This window comes from Argentina silus (assembly GCF_951799395.1).
Source record: "Argentina silus genome assembly, chromosome: 5".
Taxonomy (NCBI): Eukaryota; Metazoa; Chordata; class Actinopteri; order Argentiniformes; family Argentinidae; genus Argentina; species Argentina silus.
The window spans coordinates 7033026-7055160 of NC_139659.1; the positions used below are offsets into that span (position 1 = coordinate 7033026).

Genomic DNA, 22135 nt, shown 5'->3' on the forward strand with positions numbered 1-22135 from the left:
GTACTGTGCTAGGTAGGCCGTACACCACTGTACATTTATGTTTGATCATTGTATAAATTGTAGGTCTGTGATGATGCAGTTACAATACTTGATATATTCAATGCGATGGGAGGGGTTTCAGAATGGAATGCTAGTGACATTTTGAGGGGGCATTATTCACTTTACTAAGTGCATTTAGAATGAGACAGTTATTGTCCTCTGCACAAAAGACCCACTCAACCCATCAACAATTTTTTATAATTATAATTATTTATTTTTTTACTCCTTTTCAATGCACACTGCAATATATTTGTATGCACATTTTTTTTGTTGACTAGTCAGCTCCCCAAGCTACTGTTCAAATTCAAAGGATCATGATATGCACTTACAGGGGATGAAGCAATAGTGGCAAACAACTTTAACTAAACTTACTTTTTGACAGAAAGAGGCCCTGCATTAGAAAATGCTAATCTCATTATTTTGAGAACGGTGTAGACAATATCTGTATATATTCAATTAAACAACCATTTGTAAGTACTCTCTTCCTGCTAAAGTACAACAGTTATTGACAGCCATAACTACCCAACATCTTGCTTCTCATTTCAAACATCTGACTTTATTCACATTTTTACTGTTTGTTGCTGCCTACAATTACTTCACCTGGTGCAGAGTATGATAATTCTGCCAAAACTGACAATATGGAGGCATTTCAAAATAAAAATCCTGCAATTAAACCAGTGACTTGTTTTAAAAGTCCTGCAGAAAAATAATCCTATTATTGAGGGGGACAATTTTGCCTGCTTGTAACATCAATCATCTACACCCTTGCACTTCTGACATGATCAGTCATTAATCTTTACACTTGTTTTTTGTACTTTGTGTATTCTGTTTATTTACACAACAAATAAGAGTTCACATTCACATGTTATGTGGTTACACAGAAACAATCTCTGCAGTCCAATTCACTTGTGAAACAGAGACCCATCACAATTTCATCTGGCAGGACCTGCAGAAAAATAGAGAATATGGTCAGAGTGAATGGAGACCCTGACTTATGAGTAATGCAATCAAAATGTCATTGAGTGGGAATTATTCAAATATAGGGTCTGCATATAAAATGGAGTATCCAAATTATGTTAGACTGCACCCTCATTTAATTAAATAATCTTTCCCAAACCACTGAATGGGTCAGATGGGTAGTGATTGGTATAATCATTGGGACAGTCCATACCCTGGCCAAATGAATATGATCAAACGATAGCCTCACACACCCAGAATGCAGGGCCGTGTCACAGATCCCAGACCACCAACCCCATTCAGCTGTAATAGAGTAGAAAATAAAGGTTAGATCAGCTCAGTTTGTTTCATTCCCATTCATTAGATTCCTACAAATCCACTCTGAGCCAAAAAGGTGGTGATGGACAGCAAGCATAAAGTTAGGCCTGAATTTATTTAAAAATCAATCATTTTGACCAGTCACGCTAAAAACGCGCAAAATTCGTCCTCATATTAAAAATATGAATAATCACAGTGGTTCATGATGTGAACAGCAGAAGTATTTAAATCATAGGACGAGGAAATTAAATTGTTATGCATTTATTTACTCTGCAGCCTGAGATCGTACCTTATGACCTGGACGACGTGGATGCAGTAATTTGCCAATCGCCTGGTCACATTTTACCGAGACACTGAAAAGGAAAGAAAAAGGTTTGTACATTGTACAAGTTACGTCTGCGTAAACCACGTGCGCGCCACTACCTTGCCTGCTGGCTAGCCGCTGGAGCTACGCCAAAGTTATTGCAGTTAGAGCGTCCTCATATCTCGAAAGTGAATAATCACAGTAATTCATGATGTGAACAGCAGAAAAAAGTTAAATCAGTGGACGTGGAAATCTACTTGGTCAAGTATATTACCATTTACTGGAAGGTAGATTCAAATCAAGAGTACTTACACAGCCACACGGAGGGCATCTGGCCACTGTAGCCACCAAATCGCCAACAAGAGAAAAGTCGTTCAATTTTCAAGACATTCTGCAGCAGGTTCACGTGATTACGTTGAATAAAAACATTAGGGTTGAGCTTTTAACTGTAATGGTCATGATGAAAACTAAATGCAGTACGACCTCGTGTCTGATTGACTAAAGACACATACAGTGCGATACGCTCAACTGGAAGTTGTGGAAATGTAGAACAGCGCATGGGTACTTGCGCTTATTATAGGCCGCAAAGCAGTACGGGAAGGACGTGATAAAAGGCGTGGCTTCATACTTTTTGTTGTTGCGGGGCTTCATACTTTTTGCCATCATATTTTCTATGCAGTATATGAAGTAACGTATTAATAACACATAATATTAGCTATTAGCAGTGTATAAGTAATTATTTAGTGATTTGTGGCACTTTAAATAAAGCGTCAATCTTAGTGAATTATTAGAAAATATAATATTTGCATGTATTGTTGCTCTGTAATTGAAAAGAAGGACCATTTCATCAATGAACCATAACCCCTGCCACAATGTCCAATAGGCTAATAGGCGAATAATGGACCTCATTCAATAATCAAACTGAAAATGGCATCCTTCAGACAGTTTTCAGTGCTGGCATACACAACAATGAAGAGACCCTTCTAAATTAGGTCAGGTGCAATAGGTAAGCTACCAATTAAATAGCCACCAATTGAAAATGACATTCTTTCTTACAGAACTGTATAAATTTAATTTGCTTCGTAGTCTGCTTACAATATACAGTCACAACATCTTACATACGCCTTACGGAATATAAATCTTTACATTTGAAAATAATTAAAAAGTACTTTAATTCTGTGTGATACTGTGTTATAGCCATGAGGATAAATGTGAGATAAATTAAATAATTCCAGACAGAAAGAGATGTTTACATGAATCCTGACAAAAGAAGAAAAAAACAAGAGAAGAACAAACTTGATTTCACCGAGAAAGTGATACAGGCAATGGGCAACATATACAATCAACAAACCAAAATACAAACAACAGAGCACTACAGAGCCGCTACACAAGGTTTTTGAGAGGTGTTGGGAGATGCAGCAAGTAATTGACTACAGTACAGGTTTACATAAGTTCAGTACAGAGATTGAGTTTATGAAAAAGCCTGGTATTGCAAACTTTTGAGAGGGTATATGTAGAAGAATTTCTACAAGGTCTCATGGTTCCTGAAAGATTACCTGAAAGAAGGCCATCTTTCCTGAAATATGCAGACTTCACAGAAACGTTTTGCTATTGCCCAACAGAGCACAACTTTGAAGTTTAGTTTAAGTCTTCCGATTCTCTTAGTGAACACTACATTTAAAAGCAATTGACCTGCCCTTTATGCCACAAAATGACCAATGTGAGCACCAGAGTTCTGATTGTGCTTGTCTGTTGGAAGCCCTTTGAAATGAAACAGACATGAAAATGAATACCAGTAAATTTCTAATTTTTTATGAATAAAGCTATTGGTCTTAACAGGGGAGTCTTAGTTACAATAACAGCTGCTTATAGGAAAGTTACAATAATTCTAAATTGGTTGCCTTTGAAGGGGCTAAGACAAAAAATATTTTACAGTGCATAGTGTCTGTCCAAATAATATGAGAATTGGAGGTGTTCATGGTCTGTGTCTTCCATGCTGATCAAATGAATTAAACTTATTGTACAGGAACTGCCTTTGATTAATGAATGTGCCGCTGCATTTTTAAATATCATAGAACTCAGTTTTGACTGAGGTCATGGTGACAGGTGTGTGGCCTATGCAAAGACACTGGGGAAACTGACAACAGAAAGTCTTTCAATGCCCTGAGCAGTGGGAACGTAAGGCAAAAGTATCCTGGGGGAAATCTAACGACTACACTGACAACAGTACTTTAAAAAAGAACAAAAGAACACCCAAACACAAACATCGAGGGGGATTAACCTTGTGGGCTAAATGGCCCAAAGGGGTCTTAAAAATATCTCTTTCTTTATTTATACACTACCCAAAACCTGTCAAGACACACACACACACAGTCAGATGTGCTGAGATACAGTGTGTCACAACAAATGAACATCACACCGAAGCCCAATCATGATCATGTGGTAATACACAAAGCTCCCCGAGTCCAATCATCAGCTCAATGGAGATGAAAGGCACTGTGCAATGCTAAAATAACATAGTTTCAGTGCTCAGGAAGACACATGAGGGCTATATTCATTATCCAGTGAAACTATCAGCCTTGGCTGTTGTGACAGATGCAACATCTGTGTGTTATTCTTAATGCTTCTTGAAAGAGGCAATAACTTCCTAACTGCAATATCATACATTGATGAAGTTGCTGGGCATCTTGAAACATACAAACCACACAATTTAGTGGATAAAAGATAGGCTCTTGAATTCAGGGACTGAGTAGTAGCAAACAGAGACAAAAACAGTTCAACCCAAACCAACTTTGCTCTAGTGTCGACCGTTAATATAATAAGTGTCAGGCATTCGTATTGGCAGCTATGGGGCTAAATTACTATGATAAATTTGATCTTGAATTATGGACATTATAATCTGTGGTAATTTGTCAATACTTACAATTTAATAACACTTTTTTTTTCTTCTGGTTAGGGCGAAAACTATGATGAAGGTAAAACTGATGTTAACAATGAAATCCAATAACAATTGATACAAATAAATTAAAATAGGGCACCTAGATATCAATATTAATATTTCCCCAACAAACATTCTAAAAGTGGACGAATTTCTACCTTTGGAAGTTAATCTATAGGACTAGAGTTCATGAGTGCAAATAATCTGGACATCATATCATGAGACTTTACCCAACCAGATTGTGCCAAATACACCAAATAAATTTAACATGAAGGACAGACATAAGATAACCTAATGACAAACCCCAGTCACCCCAACTTCCATAGCGACATCCAAATATCAGGCAAATTCAATCAATATACTGTTAAGTCGTTAAAATATAAATGGTATTCAAATCTGTGATAAAATTGCGTGTGGAAATGTTAATGTTTTGCTAAACTCTGAGCACAAGTTGAAAGCAAGGTTGAAATAACAAATAGTCTGCCAAGTGAGCGTTTCTTGAGGGTTACAGTATAGGCTAGCTACTGTAGAGAGAAATCATGATCGGAACTTGGGCTACCTGAAGAATATGCAGTGTGACTTTTCTTTCCTCCTCTGCAATCAGAATCATCAGAAATTATTAAAACACATTAGCCTAATATCATATGACACAGAGATACACAAACAAAACCATGATGGGATGTAGAGCAAAAGAAAAACAAGGTGATAAGAAGTAGAAAGAAACTGTAAAAATACCTATTTCAAAAAGTGTACATGGTCATTCTAAAACACCCCCCACCCCCCCACCACAACAACAAACAAACTGCAATCCCAGCTTCAGGAGGGTGCAAAGACACCAGAATGAGGTTAAAACCCAGACCCTGGTCCCTCTTGTCTGTTCTTCCTCACAACCCTTCCTCTGATAAGTCTCTGACACAGTCCCTCTTGCCCTGGCGACGATAGTCATGGGAACGGAGGTGCTTGTTAACACTCTATCCCAGCATACTCTGGGTGGTCTAACAGATGCTCCAGGTAGAAGACATTGCCCCTGTGCACTGACCTAGGACCAGCTTACACTTCCCCAAATCCTGACCTAAACCATCAGAGGGGGAAATGTAAAACTGCCCTTAGATCAGTGCCTAGGAGTAAATTCACACTTCACCAGGATAGAAAGGCTGAGGCCATGAGGTCAGAGGTTCGACCCCTCTGTCCAGCCCCAGCTCTGTCCACCACTATCAGAGGCAGATCTCAACACCAGCTCCATAGCAGTTCAGTGAGGATGTGGAAGTAATGTGGTTTAGTTTGGGAGGGTTTGGCTATGTCCCTTTGTCCTCCCAATGCTTGCCATGTGAGCTAAGCAGAGGGCTGTTAGCTTCTCGCAATACTGTCGGAGCAGCCAGGCTAGGCCAGGAGTTAATGCAACAGTCCACTCCCTGCCTATTGTTTTGCTCTGAGGCTGGATGAGAGAGAGAGAGAGAGAGAGAGAGAGAGAGAGAGAGAGAGAGGCCTAACAGTTGATGAGGCAGTCCGCCTTTGTCATCCCACTACTTAGGGCTGGAGAGAGCAACAGGGACATCCTCCCCTCCCATCCCAGTGCTGGCTCTCTGATGGTGGGTAAGAGAGAGAGCCAAGAGACCTGGCCTAGCAGTTGATGGAGGGACAGTCTGTCTTGGCTTTGCCTGCAGAGCTGATGATCCTCATGAGGCAGCGTCCAAACTCTTCCAGGATCATCCTCTCTGCCTGGGCCTGGGGCTGCTGGTTCAGCTCAGCCTGCTCCGCCTGCTCCAGCAGACACTCACATGTCGCCTCCGCCACCTCCTTAGTCACGAACGTGTAAGGTAGCCTGGACAGGGGAGGAAAGGATAGGAGACAAATATCTAACCTTGCACCAATACAAATACACAGGTCACACACATATCCCCGGTTTCCTTTGGCAACTACATCTGTACATCATGGTATCATTGTTCTCCTATGTCTAGACTGATGTCAAAACTACTTGACTATGAATTGATGATCACTTCTCAGGTTATGTCTGAAAGGATGAGAGAGGTGAATCTTACCTCCCCCCTTCGCTGGTGATGGCAGGAGTGGTCCGTGTGAGCAGGTCTGAGATCTGCGAGGAGAGCTTGGTCTTGGCTGCCGTCTGCTGCTGTACCCTGACCTCCGCTGCATCCGCCAGGTGCATCAAAGTCTTCCTCTCTGGGCTCTCCTCAAAGTTCTTACAGCCCACACACTTACAGATGGACGAGCACATGATCTTGGCCTGAGAGAGAGGGCAGGGGAAAACGTACCATGGCTGCATCTCAAAATCTAAAAAAAGTGACTTCCGTTCCTTGTGTCTACTCCTTTAGTGGCCCCAGGAGAAAGACAAAGGAAGCCCTGTGTTGGGTTGGCTTTTACCTGTTCAATTCTTTCAGAGCAGGTGAAGGGAAGGAGATGGAAAGACTAGTATAGAATAGAATAAAAGGTCTCCAGTCCACACAGAGATGGTTAGATAGGGCACCAAACAGGGGAGGCTAGTGGAGGTAGAAATCAGAGCCCATCCCAGCCTCCCCTGGTGGTAAGAGGAGGGAAAGAGAATGAAAGGAAGACCCACCTCATAGCACTCGCAGTAGTTCTTCAGGCAGCCTGATCGTTTGCAGTTACAGCCTTTACTGTGCCGGCGGTCCGACTCTCCCTGTTTGCCTTTCCCAATCTTCGGCTTGAATGCCTCTGGGTTCCGGTCCAGACACGTCTGTGAAAACACACCAACTTGTGATTTAAAAACATATTTTAACAGTAGATCAATTCAATTTACAACAAAGTGTGATGAGTGGACTTGTGGCACTAATTATTATTAAGTTATTTGTCTAAAGGTTTCAGATCTTCACCTTGATGGCTTTCTGTCGTTCTGTTTCGTGTTCCAGGTTGTTGAAGCAGTTTGTGCAGTTACAGTTATTACAGAATTCTCCATTGGCAAAGCAGTCACAGTACCTGAGGAAGAAGCAGAACAAAATACATTGGGTCATCAAAGTGATGTGTACTATATGCTGTTATGGAAATCAAGCTTCAAGCTGAATAAAACTATTTGCAATGTCTGTCAATTCCACCATCTTATTTCCAAGAGGCGCTCTGATAAATCCTGCAACACAGACATTTGTACTTACAGTTTGAGACACTGTGACTTTGTGCAGTTGCATGGTTTCCTTGGCCTCGAAGCTGCATCTGATGTGGATAAGCTGTGAGACAATAGAATACATGCTTTAAAGAAAGAGCTTGGGTTCAATTGCTGTTACTGGTCAGTTGCTCTGGAGGCTGCTTTAGGTGTGCGCACTGTCTGAAAGACAAAGTAAAATGAACACTGATGTCTACGCCCAATAGGGACGTTTCATTCATTAGCAAAATCCTAAAAACTGTCGGTTATTTCTACAAGTAGAGAGAACTGTCCTGATTTCTCTGCCTGTGTGTTATACTGTCCTTACCCATTGAGAGGCAGTCTGGCCTGGGTCTGGATGCTGGTGGGGTTGGAGAAACCGGAGCTGCTGGCCAGAGTCACAAACGCTGACTGCTGGAGCTACAAGAGACAGAGAGACAGTCTAGGTACAGTAGGTATAGCCAAAAACCACAGGCACATGTCAGACAACATCCTGAAAAGTCTCACTAATTTTGAGCAGGATAAAGTTTTCTATTTCTATAACTGAGGACTCTTATGCTCCATGTAGAGCCACTGACCTGTGTGACGTATTGTGCTGGCAGCACGGCGTAGCCCATGTTTCCAGCCCCGGGGGCTGGTGCCAGTACGGTGCCCGGGGGCAGGTTGGTGAGGTTGGGCTGGATCTGTGGAAGGGGCGTGGCGGGCATGATCAGACGCTGCTGGGTCTGGGTGGTGACCACCTGAGCTGCTGATGTCAGAGGCTTGGGCACCACCTGGGGGAGAACACTCTTTAGTTCAACTCAAACGTTATTCATGGTGCGTTTTATAGCGTGTTGTTCCTGTTCCAGTTTTTGTGTGTGTGTGTGTGTGTGTGTGTGTGTGTGTGTGTGTGTGTGAGAGAGAGAGAGTCACCTGCTTCATGGTCTGTGCTGGGACAATGGGGACAGACATCCTCATTGCTGCTGTGTTGACTACCATGGTCTTAGCTATGGGAGAGTCAAATTATTCACATTATTAGTAATAGGCCTCGTTGCATTTCTGCTCCTTACTCCTGCCCCTTTGTTGTTCCCAGATTTAATATGAAGGACAGACATTGTGGCTGCCACTGAGCGAGATAGATCTGAAAGAAAGAGGATGTGTGCACGTCTGACCTGACTGGATGGAGTTAATGCCAGGACTGCCTGCATGTCCCGTGCTGCTGCCCGTGGTGGCAGTCACCAAGCGTACATAGTGGAACCTGCTGCCTGGAACCTGGATCTGCTGCACGTTAGACTGGGTGGCCAGGGGGAAGATGGTCTTAAACTGGGGGGCTCCCACCGATACCGTCTGCACTGGCTTCATGGTCTGACAGGGAAGAGAAAACTAAATTAATTAAAAATAAAACGAAAACATCTGCACAATCTTGGAGATGTCAACACCAGACCTTCTGAAACTGGGTAGTTCAGATCAATAAAACTGCATTCTAAAACTGTAAAATAAAAATAAAAACCCGCTCGGTCTTGTCTCAGCCGTTGTATCTGAACTGTTCCAAAGGATAACATTACAACCACATGCACAGGTCTGAATCTCTAAGCGTGCAGTGGCTAAACTATTGGCATTCACAATATGGAAGCTGATCGTATGCTGCTGATCTCCAGTGATCACCTGGCTGAGGTATCACTCTGAGGGGTTGCTTACGTGTGCTGAGGACTGGCTGGAGACCACCTTGGCAGGGGAGGTGGCTGTGGACTGCTGCACAGTGATGATCTGGCCCATGTTGAGAGGCAGAGACACTGACTTCTGAGGCGAGCTGGGGGCCTGAGAGGCCACAGACACCACCGTCAGCTGTAAGAGAGAGAACCCATTATAGAAACTGCAGTGAGTTATTTTAATTCTCAAAAAGTATGTTTCATCTAAGTCACACAAATAATCATGACTTTTGTACAGTAGCCCGAGTGCAGGGCCTTAAGCCTGGGTAGAAAACAGTAGAAAGAGAGCCTGAAAAGGGCTGACCTTGCTGGGAGACTTGAGGGGCGAGATGGCGATCTTGTTGCTGGAGAGGCTCTGTGCGCTGGTGTTGAGAGGCTCAGAGATGGTGATGGTCCTTGGGGGTGTCCCTGGGCTGCTCTGGGACAGGACCCTCCCTGGGGCACACAACCACAACAATGTTGTCATATCAGGGAGTGGCAAAACATTAACTGGTATATCAAATGAGCAAGGAAAGCAAATGTGATTTGTTGCAACATGATGGGAGAATATTTATGCCGCTCCCTCAACAATTTTAAGAAAAGGAGACATTCTATGTTTCAATGATTACACAGCTGTCCAAGGGTGTGGCACTAACCAAGCCCTTTATGAAATAGAAAGAGGGTGGGAGGATCAATATGGAAAAGATGTGAAAGGACTTACCTGCAATAACAGGGGATACTGATGTTGAAGCCGTCAGACCTTTGCTGTTAACAGTTTTTGTGATAATAAACTTGATTGGTCCTGCTGAGGAGACTTGAGTTTTCTTAGCAATCTGTGGAAGAGTAGGTTTTATTAGGCAGCATTAAGACAAGAAAAACACCACCTGTTGCATTGCATGTCGTAAAACATGATGAGAATGATTCCTGAAATAATCTAATGTGGAAGTGGATCTGAAAATATTGCCTGATGAGAGACCCTTTGTATAGTCCTACATTACAACATCTACAGTATATTTGTTGCCAAATAGAGAGTTGATTGTATTAAGGCTTAGGCCTATTAATTTCAACATGTGTGTGTGTGGATATTGGTCAAAGTGTCTGTAAATGACAATAAACAATTTTCAAATATAACCTGTTTTAACTAATTTAAATATATAAAGCATGGTGCAGCTGCATTTGAAATACAGATCATAACCTATGACTTGATATATGGCTTAAAAGTGTCTGGGGGGGTTGGGTTAACATGTTGGGCAAACATGTCTTGCCTTATACGGCTGTCCCTGACAACACATGCTCATTACAAAGCAGCTGGAAAGGAAAGCTCATGTGCCATGGTAGTAAAATGTGTCAAAAAACATTGGTGGCTAAAAAAACAGTTCAACACAAGGTCCAGGTCCAAATAGCTAGCAAGACCATAATAGCTAAATATGAATTATGTATGTACACAAACTACTGAGAGAAACTTAAGGTTGGCCTATAGGAGTAAAACTCTGAAGGTAAGCCTACTGTGTGATAAGGGTCTAATACTGCCCAATAAACAGTTATTTTATCATGTGACAGTGCACAGAGGCACAATGTCTCTCTAAAACAGGTAAACAGCTTTCACCTGTACATTCTTCAGCTGCTGGGCCTGCAGTGTGGAAACCTGGCTGGCAGTGCTCACCGCCTGTAGCCCCATCACAGGCTTCAGATCAGTCCGTCCCCCAATGGTCACCACCTTATACTGCTGTGGCAGACCTTTGGTATCTCCCTGCCCTGTGCCCGGCCTGCTGCCAGTGTGGGGCAGCTGCAGCACTATGGGCTGCCCTGACTTCCCTATGGCTGTGACTAAGAGTTTTTGCCCATCCTGCTTGATAACTTGAGTGGTGGTGACTGGAGACTTGATGGTGTCAGCAGTAGCCTGAGATGAGGCCACCTTGTTAAGGATGATCTGGTGGATCCCTTTACCATCCCCTTTACCGGGGATGGTAAAGGGGGCTGAGAGCTTCTGTAGACCCCCTGTGGTGACACTAACCCCGGCTGGGCTGCCAGTGGTTTGGGGGGTGGTGATGGGAGAGGCAGTGGCTGGTCTGAGTGTGAGGGGGGATGAAGACAGAGTGGAAGGGGTAAGGAGAAGCTGGTTCCCAGAGCTGATACTACAGAGGGGAGAGTCTGTGGTGGTGGTGGAGGTGGTCAGAGCCTGAGTCCGCTGAGGGGCTGAGCAGAGGCTCACAATTTCAGGAACATTGGGCACATCGGTCTCCATAGGGACAGGTACGTCCTCGCTGGGCTCTGATTGGACAGGGGCTGTGAGTGAATGGGAGGGGGGGTCGTCCTCCATCACTATGGCCTCTGTGTCCATGATCTCATCAGGAAGGAGACTGTTGAGCTCTGGCGACACCACGTCCATGCTTGCAATTCAGTCTCAGCTCTGAGTCACTGTAGGGAAAAGAAGAGGAATATCAGAGTCAAATGGCATACAAATGTGAATTTGCCATTTCAGAAATATCGACTTTCAGTCACTAACTCTGAATGACAATGGTATGCACCAGAGTTTGTGTCAATTCTAAAAAAATTAAAAATGCACTTGATTGTTTCAACATCATACAAATAACATGACAAAAAGAAATAATACAATGCACAACACAATCACCAAAAGTATAACCAACATGACATAACTTTTTCTTGTTAATGTTCTCTTTGAATGTTAACTGTCTGTCTCCTCCACCCCAGGCCTTCAAAATATCAGTCCGTCTGGTCTTGTTCCAAAGACTTCACAATAAATTGAGTGAGGGGTTGCAAAATAAAATCAAACTTGGCAACTTGATCCATATTTAACACATCATATGCATGTAGTCTGAAAGTCATATTCATGTTTTTATTTCATATTCAGGGTGGAAATGCAGTTTTAGGTATCAATTTCTACAAGTGTAATTGTTTTAATTGTTTAATGAGCTATTGAGAGGGTGTGGGATGGATGTTGCACACACACTACATTCAGGGTTCAACTTGCACATCAAAATGATGTCATGGTCACTGTCCATGGCTTAATAACACTGAATGTGAGTAGCTACTGCCCGTCTATTCGATGCATAGCTACATCTGCTATGATTAAAGCCAATCCCTAAAACGTTTCATCCGTCTTTAAAATGCCGACGACAAAGTCATATGAAATGGGAAAAAGTTTGACCACGCAGAAAAATAAAATCTGATTTGACAATGTTAGAATGTACTCATATCCAGATCTGCATTGCCAGTAGTAGGTTGCTAAAGTCGGCTATTTGATAGTAAGCAAGCTAAACTCACGCTGAACCTGCTAGCTAAAACTAGCTAGTTAGCTATTGAGCAAACAATAACAAGGTTTATCTTTAGCCGACTCCGATTGTATCACAACTTGCTACCCAGCTGAAAACGCCCGGTAACAAAATCCATCGATACACGCAAGTTCATGACATAAGGTAGCTAGTAGTTAGCTTGGCTAGGCCGCTTTTAACATCCCAGAAAAAAAAACAATCTTTGTCGTCCTACCTCTCATGTACGACAAATAAGACAGCTAGCACGCTATAAGTTGATTAACTGCGGTGGGATCGATTTGCATGTCTCCAATTTTCAAAGGGATATAGTCAGGGCGGAATTACTGTTTTTCTAACTATCGAGCAGTCTGTCAAAACCATGAATCGGTGCCAGCAGCACCGAGAAAACGACAAGCTAGCTCCGTACGTTTCTATTTCAGGCCGGGGTTGGATTTCGAAAGATCCGCCATTTTCACCTCGTCATCAGATCAACTAAAGAGATGAGACAGGGAGGAAAAAGACTGAGATCAACGCCCATGAGCTTGTTTACCCATAAACGAATGGAGGGAGGCACAACTTAGCTGACTACAATATGCAATAATACGCAGCGTTTGTAGTCATGCAACAAACGTAGGCTTCATTGGCATAGGATGCTTTTGAGTATTGGAGCCAGCCTTCGTCTGATTCTCAGAACACAACGTTATTTCATGTTCCATGTAATGTAACAATACTACTTAAAGCAATACATGTCGTTGACATCTTGGCATAAGTCACTAGCCATCCATATGACGTTCTGAAGAAAACAGTTACTTGCCATCTCATGTGATATTAAATTACTTATAATGTTAATAGTTCATTTGTCCCTTTAATTCTTAACATCGAGCATGCCTCCTTGAGCTGCAGTGGCAAAAAAAGCAATGGTAAGGAGGAAACAATGAGAGGAACCAGCATCTGACAGCAATTGACAGTCTTTTGCGAGCCCCCAAGGCCATTTGTTTTGAGCCCAAGCTTCTTCACAAAGCAGACTAGTGACGCACAGAAAAGGACGGTGTTTTTTTGTTTTTTTTCAGCAATCCATAATGTTGGCTAGGAGGATTCACTGCAGTGTCAGGAGTATAACTATCCACCCCCTTATATAGAATTGAAGAATCCTTTATATAAACAAGGCTTGGTATTACAAGCAAGAGATTGCTGACGAGATGGTTTCACGCATCTGCAAATGAAGTCGTTAGGTTATCATTCCAATCACAAATAGATAATAGTTGTAGGTTACAACAACACAAATGATGCATGCAATCCATATGTAACATTGACTGAAACAGCCATCTAGATTCAATCAAATGGTTTAACTAACACTTAAATCTGTCTTACTCAGGGGTGAGTAGAGCCTGTACTAGTGGCAATTTGTATAAGGTTATAAAACTTGCTGTCGCCAAGAGGTCTCCGGCTTCGACACAACTGCTGTCCGCTAACTGTACATCATCAGCTGTTGGCTTGCTGGTGCTAGCTAGCTAACACTCCTACTAGCCGGGTCACTACATTAGCAATTTGGCTAACATTATCCTGCGGCTGTCATACAGCGAACATTCTTACATGCCTTACGTTTTCCCACGTTGCAGCGCTTTTTGTGTTCTTCAACTTCTTAATCCAAACACTCCTTCACAGCTCCGTGACGGTGGTGCAACATCCCGATATAACACATACAAACATAGCCGATTGTTCAAAATACCGCGCCGAGCGCCATTTCACCCTACACCCCATAATATTGTGAAGTCCTTCTTCCTTGGAAACCACACGGGGCAACGGAGTACTTCCGTCCTCGCCAGCAGCGCGTGCTAGATCTACAGCGACTAGATCAGCAAGGCAGAGAATGAGCAACTTTCTGCAAAATCAACAAGCCAGCGTGCTACTTTGAACGTGCACACAAAGCACAAACCCTAACACTTTATTTTAGTTCGCGATTAAGTAAAACGGAATAATGTTAGTGTGGGATAATAAACAGACTCTAAAACACTGATGAGTGGAACATGTTACCAGGATAATACCCAGATCTGTTTCTCTCTTATTATGTATCCTTGATAACCATAACGTTTTTTTAAATTTGCATATAATATAACGTTAGATGTGTGCCAAATAGGGTAAAACGTACTCTCGCTGGTTGTGCCAAGTGGTCACATAGCTACAATTTAAAGAGATGCCAGCCTTGGAGGACCTAGCAAGGCGTTGCATTCCCAGGGAGTGTACCCTCTTGTCGGCTGAAAAGTCTCGTTGACAGTTGACACTTCGTCGGGGAAGATGGCGACTGGAGTGAGACAGGAGCTTGCTCAGCTGATGAATTCAAGCGGATCCCATAAAGATCTCGCTGGAAAGTATGTATTTTACGAAATTGATGACAATATATATGTGTATAGATATGCGTTGCGTTAGCGCTGAGTGTCCCTTTCCTATTGAATTATAAATGGCTCAAATGAGCAGCGTAACTACAACATGCTAGCAAGCTAGCTATTTGATATTAGCATCGAGCTAAACATAACTGAGTTAGTTACGTTAGCTGGCCTGTCTTCAATATAGATCTAATGTGTAGTGTGGATTGTGTAGCTGTCCGTACTCATGTTCTGAAACAATTTAACACATTTTTATATCGATGTAGATATCGGCAAATATTGGAGAAGGCCATTCAATTCACAGATGCAGAACAACTGGAATCATTAAAGGCATTTGTTGAAGCTAGTAAGTGTTATTTCTTCGAATTATTGAAAGGTTGATATATCATCTGATCGCCAATTTTTGACCCATCTTCCATTCTTTACGGTCTTTGTTGATGTTGACATACATTTCTGTACGTCTTTTCACTGTGATATCTCCTCTCTTTCAGTGGTCAATGAGAATGTCAGTTTAGTGATCTCGAGACAACTGCTCACTGACTTCTGCACGCACCTCCCGAACCTGCCTGACAGCACAGCCAAAGCAGTCTACCACTTTACCTTAGAGAAGATTCAGCCTAGGGTTATCTCATTTGAAGAACAAGTGAGTGCATAAGAATTGCTTGCATAATGATTGCTTTGTCTAGAGTTGAAATAGATGGGCATTTATGTTGAGGTTGAAACAACATGTACATTAACTTGCAATTAAAGTCCATCAACTGGTATTCCTTTGTAATCAGACTTTTTTGCATTTGTCTAATCCCATTGTTAATCTCAGGTTGCCTCAATCAGACAGCATTTAGCAACCATTTATGAGAAGGAGGAGGACTGGAGAAATGCTGCACAGGTTTTAGTCGGTATTCCCCTGGAAACAGGACAAAAGTAAGCAATTGTTCTAAGGGTCTTTCAGGCATACAAGCTAACACATTATTATTCATTGCAATCCAGTTTGTTGCATTTTAGTGTTGAACTAATAAGAATGATAGGTCCATGTATTTCAGACCTTTTCATTTCTCTTGGTAGGCAGTACAATGTTGACTATAAATTGGACACGTACCTGAAAATTGCCCGTCTGTACCTGGAGGATGATGACCCGGTGCAGGCAGAGGCCTACATCAACAGAGCTTCTCTGCTCCAGAACGAGTCCACCAATGAACAGCTACAGATACACTACAAGGTACACAACAACCACCTTGTACCGTTCATATTGTTGTCACTCTTGTGGAGGTTTATTACAGAGACTTGATGTATTCAAATAGAGTTTTCTTGTATGAACATTAGATCTATTCAACTTGGCCTCAATCAAACCAGTGTGAGACACTGCAACCCTCATTGTCAGTAGTAATGCACCCCTGCCACACCAAAATGAACACCTTGTGTTAAGGAGTGTTTTGTTCCTCCCCAGGTGTGCTATGCCAGAGTCCTAGACTACAGGAGGAAGTTCATTGAGGCGGCTCAAAGGTACAACGAGCTTTCTTACAAATCCATTGTCCACGAGACTGAGCGTCTAGAAGCCCTGAAGCATGCTCTCCACTGCACCATACTGGCCTCAGCAGGTAAAGTTGCACAGTATTATGCCTGTCTGATAACTGTTTCACATGAAAGCCTTCACCAGTGTGTTTGATGCAGAACACCTTTTATTATACTTCCTTCTTATTACATTATGTGGCAGAATGTCTTTTCTGGATCCAGGATAGATCAATGTACTGCAAGCTATCAACAGCATATCTTCTCATCCCTCTTTCTCCAGGCCAGCAGCGTTCCCGTATGTTGGCCACACTGTTTAAAGATGAGCGCTGTCAGCAGCTGGCTGCCTACGGCATTCTGGAGAAGATGTACCTGGACCGCATCATCAGGGGGAACCAGCTGCAGGAGTTTGCTGCCATGTTGATGCCCCATCAGAAAGCCACCACTGCAGATGGTCAGTCACCACTTCACTTCAAAAGGGAAAATTCGGTCAGATCCATAGATGTATAGATTGACCTTCCATGTTGGCACCATAGTTTCATGACAATACTGTATCATTCTAATCTGCGTTCTCAGTGGAATAGTGTAATCTGGAATGATCATTGGATTCAACATGACAGCCATTGCCATTTCTAAATCTTATGCAGTTTGCTGACTTTGGTTTGGGTAACACTTTCTTTGACAGGCACTACTGACTTTTCTGTCTAAAATTAAGAGTTTGAATTCTTAATCTTGGTGAACAACCTCAGAAGACAGTTGTGAGTAAGTAACAGAGTATCTATTCTAGGCTCCAGCATCTTGGACAGAGCGGTTATTGAGCACAACCTGCTGTCTGCTAGTAAACTCTACAACAACATCACTTTTGAAGAGCTAGGGGCGCTTTTGGAGATTCCTCCTGCAAAGGTAAGATGTATTTTCATCATACATATTATGAAATGTGTTTCATCCTAACAGCACTTTCTCAGACTTAAAGCTTGCTTTTTAGCAAGGATATTTTGTTAAACATTCTATGACAAATGTCTTTGTAAAAATAAACGAGTGTAACATATGTCAATTGTATTGATTGTTTAATTAATGGATATCATTAGGATATTTGTCATGCCAATTTAAATTTATATAACAGGCCCCTTTTTAAACATATCTGCGGATAACAATTTGTGTAGACCTGCCTTATTTAATACCCCAAGACGTTTAGTATATGATGGAGGAAATCCACTTCTTAGGGAAAGTTAGGGATGTGATTTAGTTTATCATTAGGACAACGTCTATGTTGAAAGTTGCATTTGAGGGCATTTAACCGAAACCGCAAAGTATGAGAAGCTGAAGTTGGAAAAAATTCCATATCCCAGTCATTTACAGGACTTCCTTCTCAAAGTGTTGGGCTTCCAATGACTGTAGTTATATATTTTTCATGTGGGGATCCCAGTAATACAGAATGTAGCTGAGAATATATTGAGGGTTTTGTTGCTATGAAAGTTGTCAGTTTGAAAGAAGCAGCAACATTAGATGGCTTGTATTTTGAACATATATGTTGTTGTGCAGGGCGATTGTCCCGATGGTGAGGTTCCTGGTTACAGATGCAACCTGGTAGGGAACATAATCACTACTTTACTAATAAATAAGGTGTGACACCGAAATGCAGAACTAAAAATTCAGTGAAAGCATTGTGCTGTCTTTTTCTGTTCAAGACAAAGGGAATTAGAACCTGAATGTGCACTCCCCTTATAATAGCCTTCTTGATGTTCATCAATGCAAACATGAATTTTGGGAAAGATTGAATGTATTACATTGATCAGTGTTGGATCATTGTCATTCTAAAGACTTGTTTTCTGTCATGTTTAGTGAAGGTCTTCATGTAGTAGGGTAGGATACACGAAACCCATATGGAACTGGGTAGTTTTGATAACAATGATCAGATGTACTTTGGTAAGAAAGAGGCCATTGAATGTTTTTACTTTTTTTTTTTTACATTTACACATGTTTTAAGAGTAACTGATGCCTCTCTGGTAAGTAGTAAATGATGTTATCTAAGTCATACAGTACACGTATTACAGTAAAGTCAAGATCATTAGGTGTAATGATGTTATGACCAAAGATATAGGCTTATTTAGGAAGGCCTCACCATGCCTATTTGGGTTCAGACGAAGTGTTGTGGCAGCTATGTATCAATCCAAATTAATATTTTTAAGGGATAGTTTCTCTTATCTTTCACCAGTTAGCATGTGTATTGTAGGTCGTCTTCTTACAAAATCAAGTTAAGTATTTGACATGAAATGTAGTTTGCTATACATTTATTATATATATCTTCTTTTTTTTTACTAGAGTATTTTATATCTCACTGTATGAGTTCATTTTACATCTTCCTTTTAGCTTTTTCAGCTGCATTGAATTGAAATGATTCTAGGTTTTGTCAATCATTCATTGGTGTGCTAACAGAATCCAACATCCAAATAAGCACAATAAGCCAAAGAGAGATATCTCATTGAAAGAATGAGATCAGCATGTTTTGTGGGTATGGGCATTACCTTACAGTGCTGTGCAGGTGAAGTGGGACTGAATTGGTAGCCTAAATTATAACGGGAGTGAGATGCTAGACTATATTTATCCATTTGGCTGGGTGAGACCAAAAGCATTGTAAATTCAAAAATAAGTCAACCCTTTAGCCTACATGGTTACTGTATTGTGGTTATGATATATATATATATAGTGTTATAACAACTACACACACAGACTAACATCTAACACTTCATCCTTGTATTGGCCTGGAATGGGTTCGACTTTGAACATCTTTGATTGTAACTTGCTGTCATGTTTGTTACCTGCGTGCGCATGGAGATACCAGTGAACTCTCTGTCTCTGTCTCTCTTTGTCCACAGGCCGAGAAGATCGCCTCCCAGATGATCACAGAGGGACGCATGAATGGCTTTATAGACCAGATAGACGGCATCGTCCACTTTGAGAGTGAGTAGCATTTCCCATGCCCAGCCAGTCAGAGGAGGATGGGTTGACTTGGCTCCCCTTCGATGGTTTGGTTGTTCGTCTCCTTTCCAGGGGAGTTTTTTTCTCTTGTGACTGTCAAACTAGGCTTGCTCTTTTGGGGATGTTGATCTTGGTTTCTGTCGAGCACACTGTAATTGCAATTGTAATGGTATTTAGAAAATGCTGTTCAAATCAAAATAGTTAAGTGTCCAAGTTTCAAAATTCAAGTTGTTGACTGGTGTAGACATTTCTCCGAATTAGAGATATTGATTGTGTCCCTATAGCCTGTCCTCTATTCCCTGTATCCTCCTTCCTTGCTTCTTTCTCAAAATGCATTCTGGGAGATGGTCTAAGTTTCCTTCACTTAGATATTTTCCTCCAATGCTTTTTAGAAGGAAGTGAGAAAAGAGGATATGAGGAATAGAGGACTATTGGGATTCAACCTTAATTCCCTCTCTTTTTCATGTTCTCCTCTCTCAGCACGCGAGCCTCTTCCCACCTGGGACAAGCAGATCCAGTCTCTGTGTTTCCAGGTCAACAACCTCCTAGAAAAGATCACCCAGGCTGCTCCTGAGTGGACAGCACAGGCAATGGAGGCCCAGATGACACAATAAATGCCCTCGGAACATCCTCTAAATCCCCCCTCTCCCTACCCCCAAACTGCTCCTTCCTTTCACCCCCATCTATGTCAACATCCTCGTCTAGCACCCCAGCTATCGAACCCCCAACACTCCCACCACCTCTCACCCTATTCATGTTATGGTCATAGGCAAAGGAAGCACCAAGGAGGAAAAATGTCATCGCCTTCTCTCTCTCTTTGGATGTAGTGACTTTTGAGTGCGCTGGTGAGGTTTTGTTTTAGTTTGCTACCCTCTGTTCAAAAGGACCTGGAATGTGGAACTACTATCACTCCTTCATTACTGCCCCCCCCCCCCCCCCCCCCCCCCACTCGCCTATGACCCTTTGGCTTTAGTAGTTGTGAACGCACTAGTATCTCGCCCCCTCAGGTGTGAGATATGTTCACATCCAGGGTCTGGTGGCATGTTACTCAAAAAAGAGCTACTGTATCTCTATGCTTGGAGTTTACCATTGATCGTTATGTGATTGATTCATGGATACTTGAATCTATACACTCATCCAGATGCCATTGGTTAGAATCTCATTTATGCTTTGATTCAATGTAAACCAGAGTATTCAGGCATTGGTGATCCACAACAAGGATTTTTGTTAGATAATTTGTAATGATACACAGGCAAAGCCTACCAAAAAACTTCATTTGTTGCTTCTTGTACAACTATCTCGTTACATTCTGTTTTAAAACATTTTGTCAAACCCCAAGTGAATATTCTGCCAAGAGATGAATAAAATTGAGAAAGTTGAGAAAAAAGTTTGAATGTCTTTATTTATTCCGAATTTTCCGCAGGAATGTGAAAATAAATCTTGATTGCTGGCTTTGACCCCAAATGTTGCTGTATTTTATTTGTAGTTCAACAAATGTGTAACAGATACACAATGTAAAGGAGATGTGAAATTAACCTTTGTGTTTGTGGTGTTTCATCGTGTTCTCCTAATTTCACAAACACAACCTCTTCAACATGGGCCCCATTTGGCAATACGTATCTTTCTCCTGGTTTCTCTGCAACAGAAAAATGAATAAAGTAGCTTGTCAGTCTCTCACTATGATGATAAGTATACATCAGATGTCTTAGTAACTGAATGGGGAGGTACAGTATAATATATGTATGCATCCCTAGTATGAAAGCAATCTTTAGCCTCTATCCAGTGGCCCTAGACACTCCTCTTGTAGATCTCAAAGGATCTTATGAGTCCATATGTGGAGCTATTGCTTTCACCCATCCAGTTACAGTCCTAACAGATTTAGGGGATGTGTTAGAAGTTGATTTTCAACTGGTGTTTCTCTTTGTATACCTCATAATGTCACACAGCACACACTCATTAGCGTAAGTGACCCTGTTGGAACCACACACTGGTTCAAAGTTGAAGGGACAGGCTGGGAGTTGGTAGTTGTGGCATGATGGCTAAAGAAAGTAACGCACATTTTTGTTAGAAGTGAAACCTCGTTCTGTACATGAATTAGGTGACATTAAGTGTCAATAAAAATCTGTGGGTCATTTATTGTCAAATTACAAGAATGTTCATTGCATCAATGGATTGATTACTTTCAGAGAGAGATCACACACATACAAACAGATATGTTTGATAACGTAAGACTGGACCAGCCACCACAGGAAATCAGCCGTAGGTGGATACATTACCTTTTCATAGGCCACCCCCTGCACACCTGATAGAAAACAATGACACCTGAGTTTTCTGACACACAATGAACCATATGTGAACAAAAGTTGTCAATATCAGTGGTGAAGTATAACCTACTTACTTGAAAAGCAGGATATGGTAAGAACAACGATGAGCAAGGTCAGTTTTCTTGACATGTTGACTGCAAAATGTCTACTATCGATGCTGATTCGTTTGGGGAAATCTCTTCGTCATTATGTCCTCATGTGTCTGGCCAAAGTCCTCCCTCTGCTATTGGCTCCCATTTTCTTTGCACTAGTTATTTTCTGTCAGTAGCACCATTTATACCTGTGTGTGTTCATGTGTGTGTGTGTGTGTGTGTGTGTGTGTGTGTGTGTGTGTG

The 22135-nt window shown here is 41.8% G+C and overlaps 2 protein-coding genes and 1 long non-coding RNA gene across 6 annotated transcripts; 1 reads left to right on the forward strand and 2 right to left on the reverse strand.

Moving 5' to 3' along the window:
• Positions 1–314: 314 nt before the first annotated feature.
• Positions 315–2149, reverse strand: LOC310805267. The gene is made up of 4 exons (XR_014554234.1): positions 1931–2149; positions 1604–1667; positions 1211–1299; positions 315–985 (listed from the first exon to the last, which is right to left on the reverse strand). It is a non-coding gene; the product is annotated as an uncharacterized lncRNA (long non-coding RNA).
• Positions 2150–5364: 3215 nt separating this feature from the next.
• Positions 5365–14350, reverse strand: lin54 (lin-54 DREAM MuvB core complex component). Of its 3 annotated transcripts, none has more exons than XM_083669406.1 (14): positions 14210–14350; positions 10942–11753; positions 10057–10168; positions 9661–9791; positions 9346–9492; positions 8820–9012; positions 8581–8654; positions 8247–8441; positions 7997–8088; positions 7682–7753; positions 7406–7508; positions 7132–7269; positions 6596–6798; positions 5365–6378 (listed from the first exon to the last, which is right to left on the reverse strand). In XM_083669406.1, exons 2-14 carry the CDS (start codon positions 11722–11724, stop codon positions 6177–6179), a joined length of 2445 nt encoding a protein of 814 aa, XP_083525532.1. In that variant the 5' UTR covers positions 11725–11753; positions 14210–14350; the 3' UTR covers positions 5365–6176. The 3 variants fall into 3 exon arrangements, with proteins under 3 accessions (XP_083525532.1, XP_083525533.1, XP_083525534.1); XM_083669407.1 differs by having other exon boundaries at positions 14201–14350; XM_083669408.1 differs by lacking the exon at positions 14210–14350 and having other exon boundaries at positions 10942–11815.
• A 527-nt stretch (positions 14351–14877) lies between these two features.
• cops4 (COP9 constitutive photomorphogenic homolog subunit 4 (Arabidopsis)) lies at positions 14878–20854 on the forward strand. Of its 2 annotated transcripts, XM_083669933.1 has the most exons (11): positions 14878–14976; positions 15258–15337; positions 15483–15634; positions 15809–15912; positions 16054–16207; positions 16436–16586; positions 16781–16951; positions 17285–17400; positions 18040–18084; positions 19374–19458; positions 19957–20854. In XM_083669933.1, exons 1-11 carry the CDS (start codon positions 14903–14905, stop codon positions 20088–20090), a joined length of 1266 nt encoding a protein of 421 aa, XP_083526059.1. In that variant the 5' UTR covers positions 14878–14902; the 3' UTR covers positions 20091–20854. The 2 variants fall into 2 exon arrangements, with proteins under 2 accessions (XP_083526059.1, XP_083526060.1); XM_083669934.1 differs by lacking the exon at positions 18040–18084.
• The last annotated feature ends 1281 nt before the right edge of the window (positions 20855–22135 follow it).

Bases quoted from the DNA above. Each gene is read 5' to 3' on its own strand.
- lin54 (XM_083669406.1), bottom strand. From the start codon at position 11,724: ATGGACGTGGTGTCGCCAGAGCTCAACAGTCTCCTTCCTGATGAGATC. The intron at 8,442-8,580 runs GTGACTCTCTCT...GTTCTCCCCCAG, and splicing joins CAGCACAGACCATGAAGCAG to GTGGTGCCCAAGCCTCTGAC. The intron at 8,089-8,246 runs GTCAGTGGCTCT...TGTCTCTTGTAG, and splicing joins CAGCACAATACGTCACACAG to CTCCAGCAGTCAGCGTTTGT.
- cops4 (XM_083669933.1), top strand. From the start codon at position 14,903: ATGGCGACTGGAGTGAGACAGGAGCTTGCTCAGCTGATGAATTCAAGC. The intron at 14,977-15,257 runs GTATGTATTTTA...ATATCGATGTAG, and splicing joins CATAAAGATCTCGCTGGAAA to ATATCGGCAAATATTGGAGA. The intron at 16,952-17,284 runs GTCAGTCACCAC...TATCTATTCTAG, and splicing joins GAAAGCCACCACTGCAGATG to GCTCCAGCATCTTGGACAGA.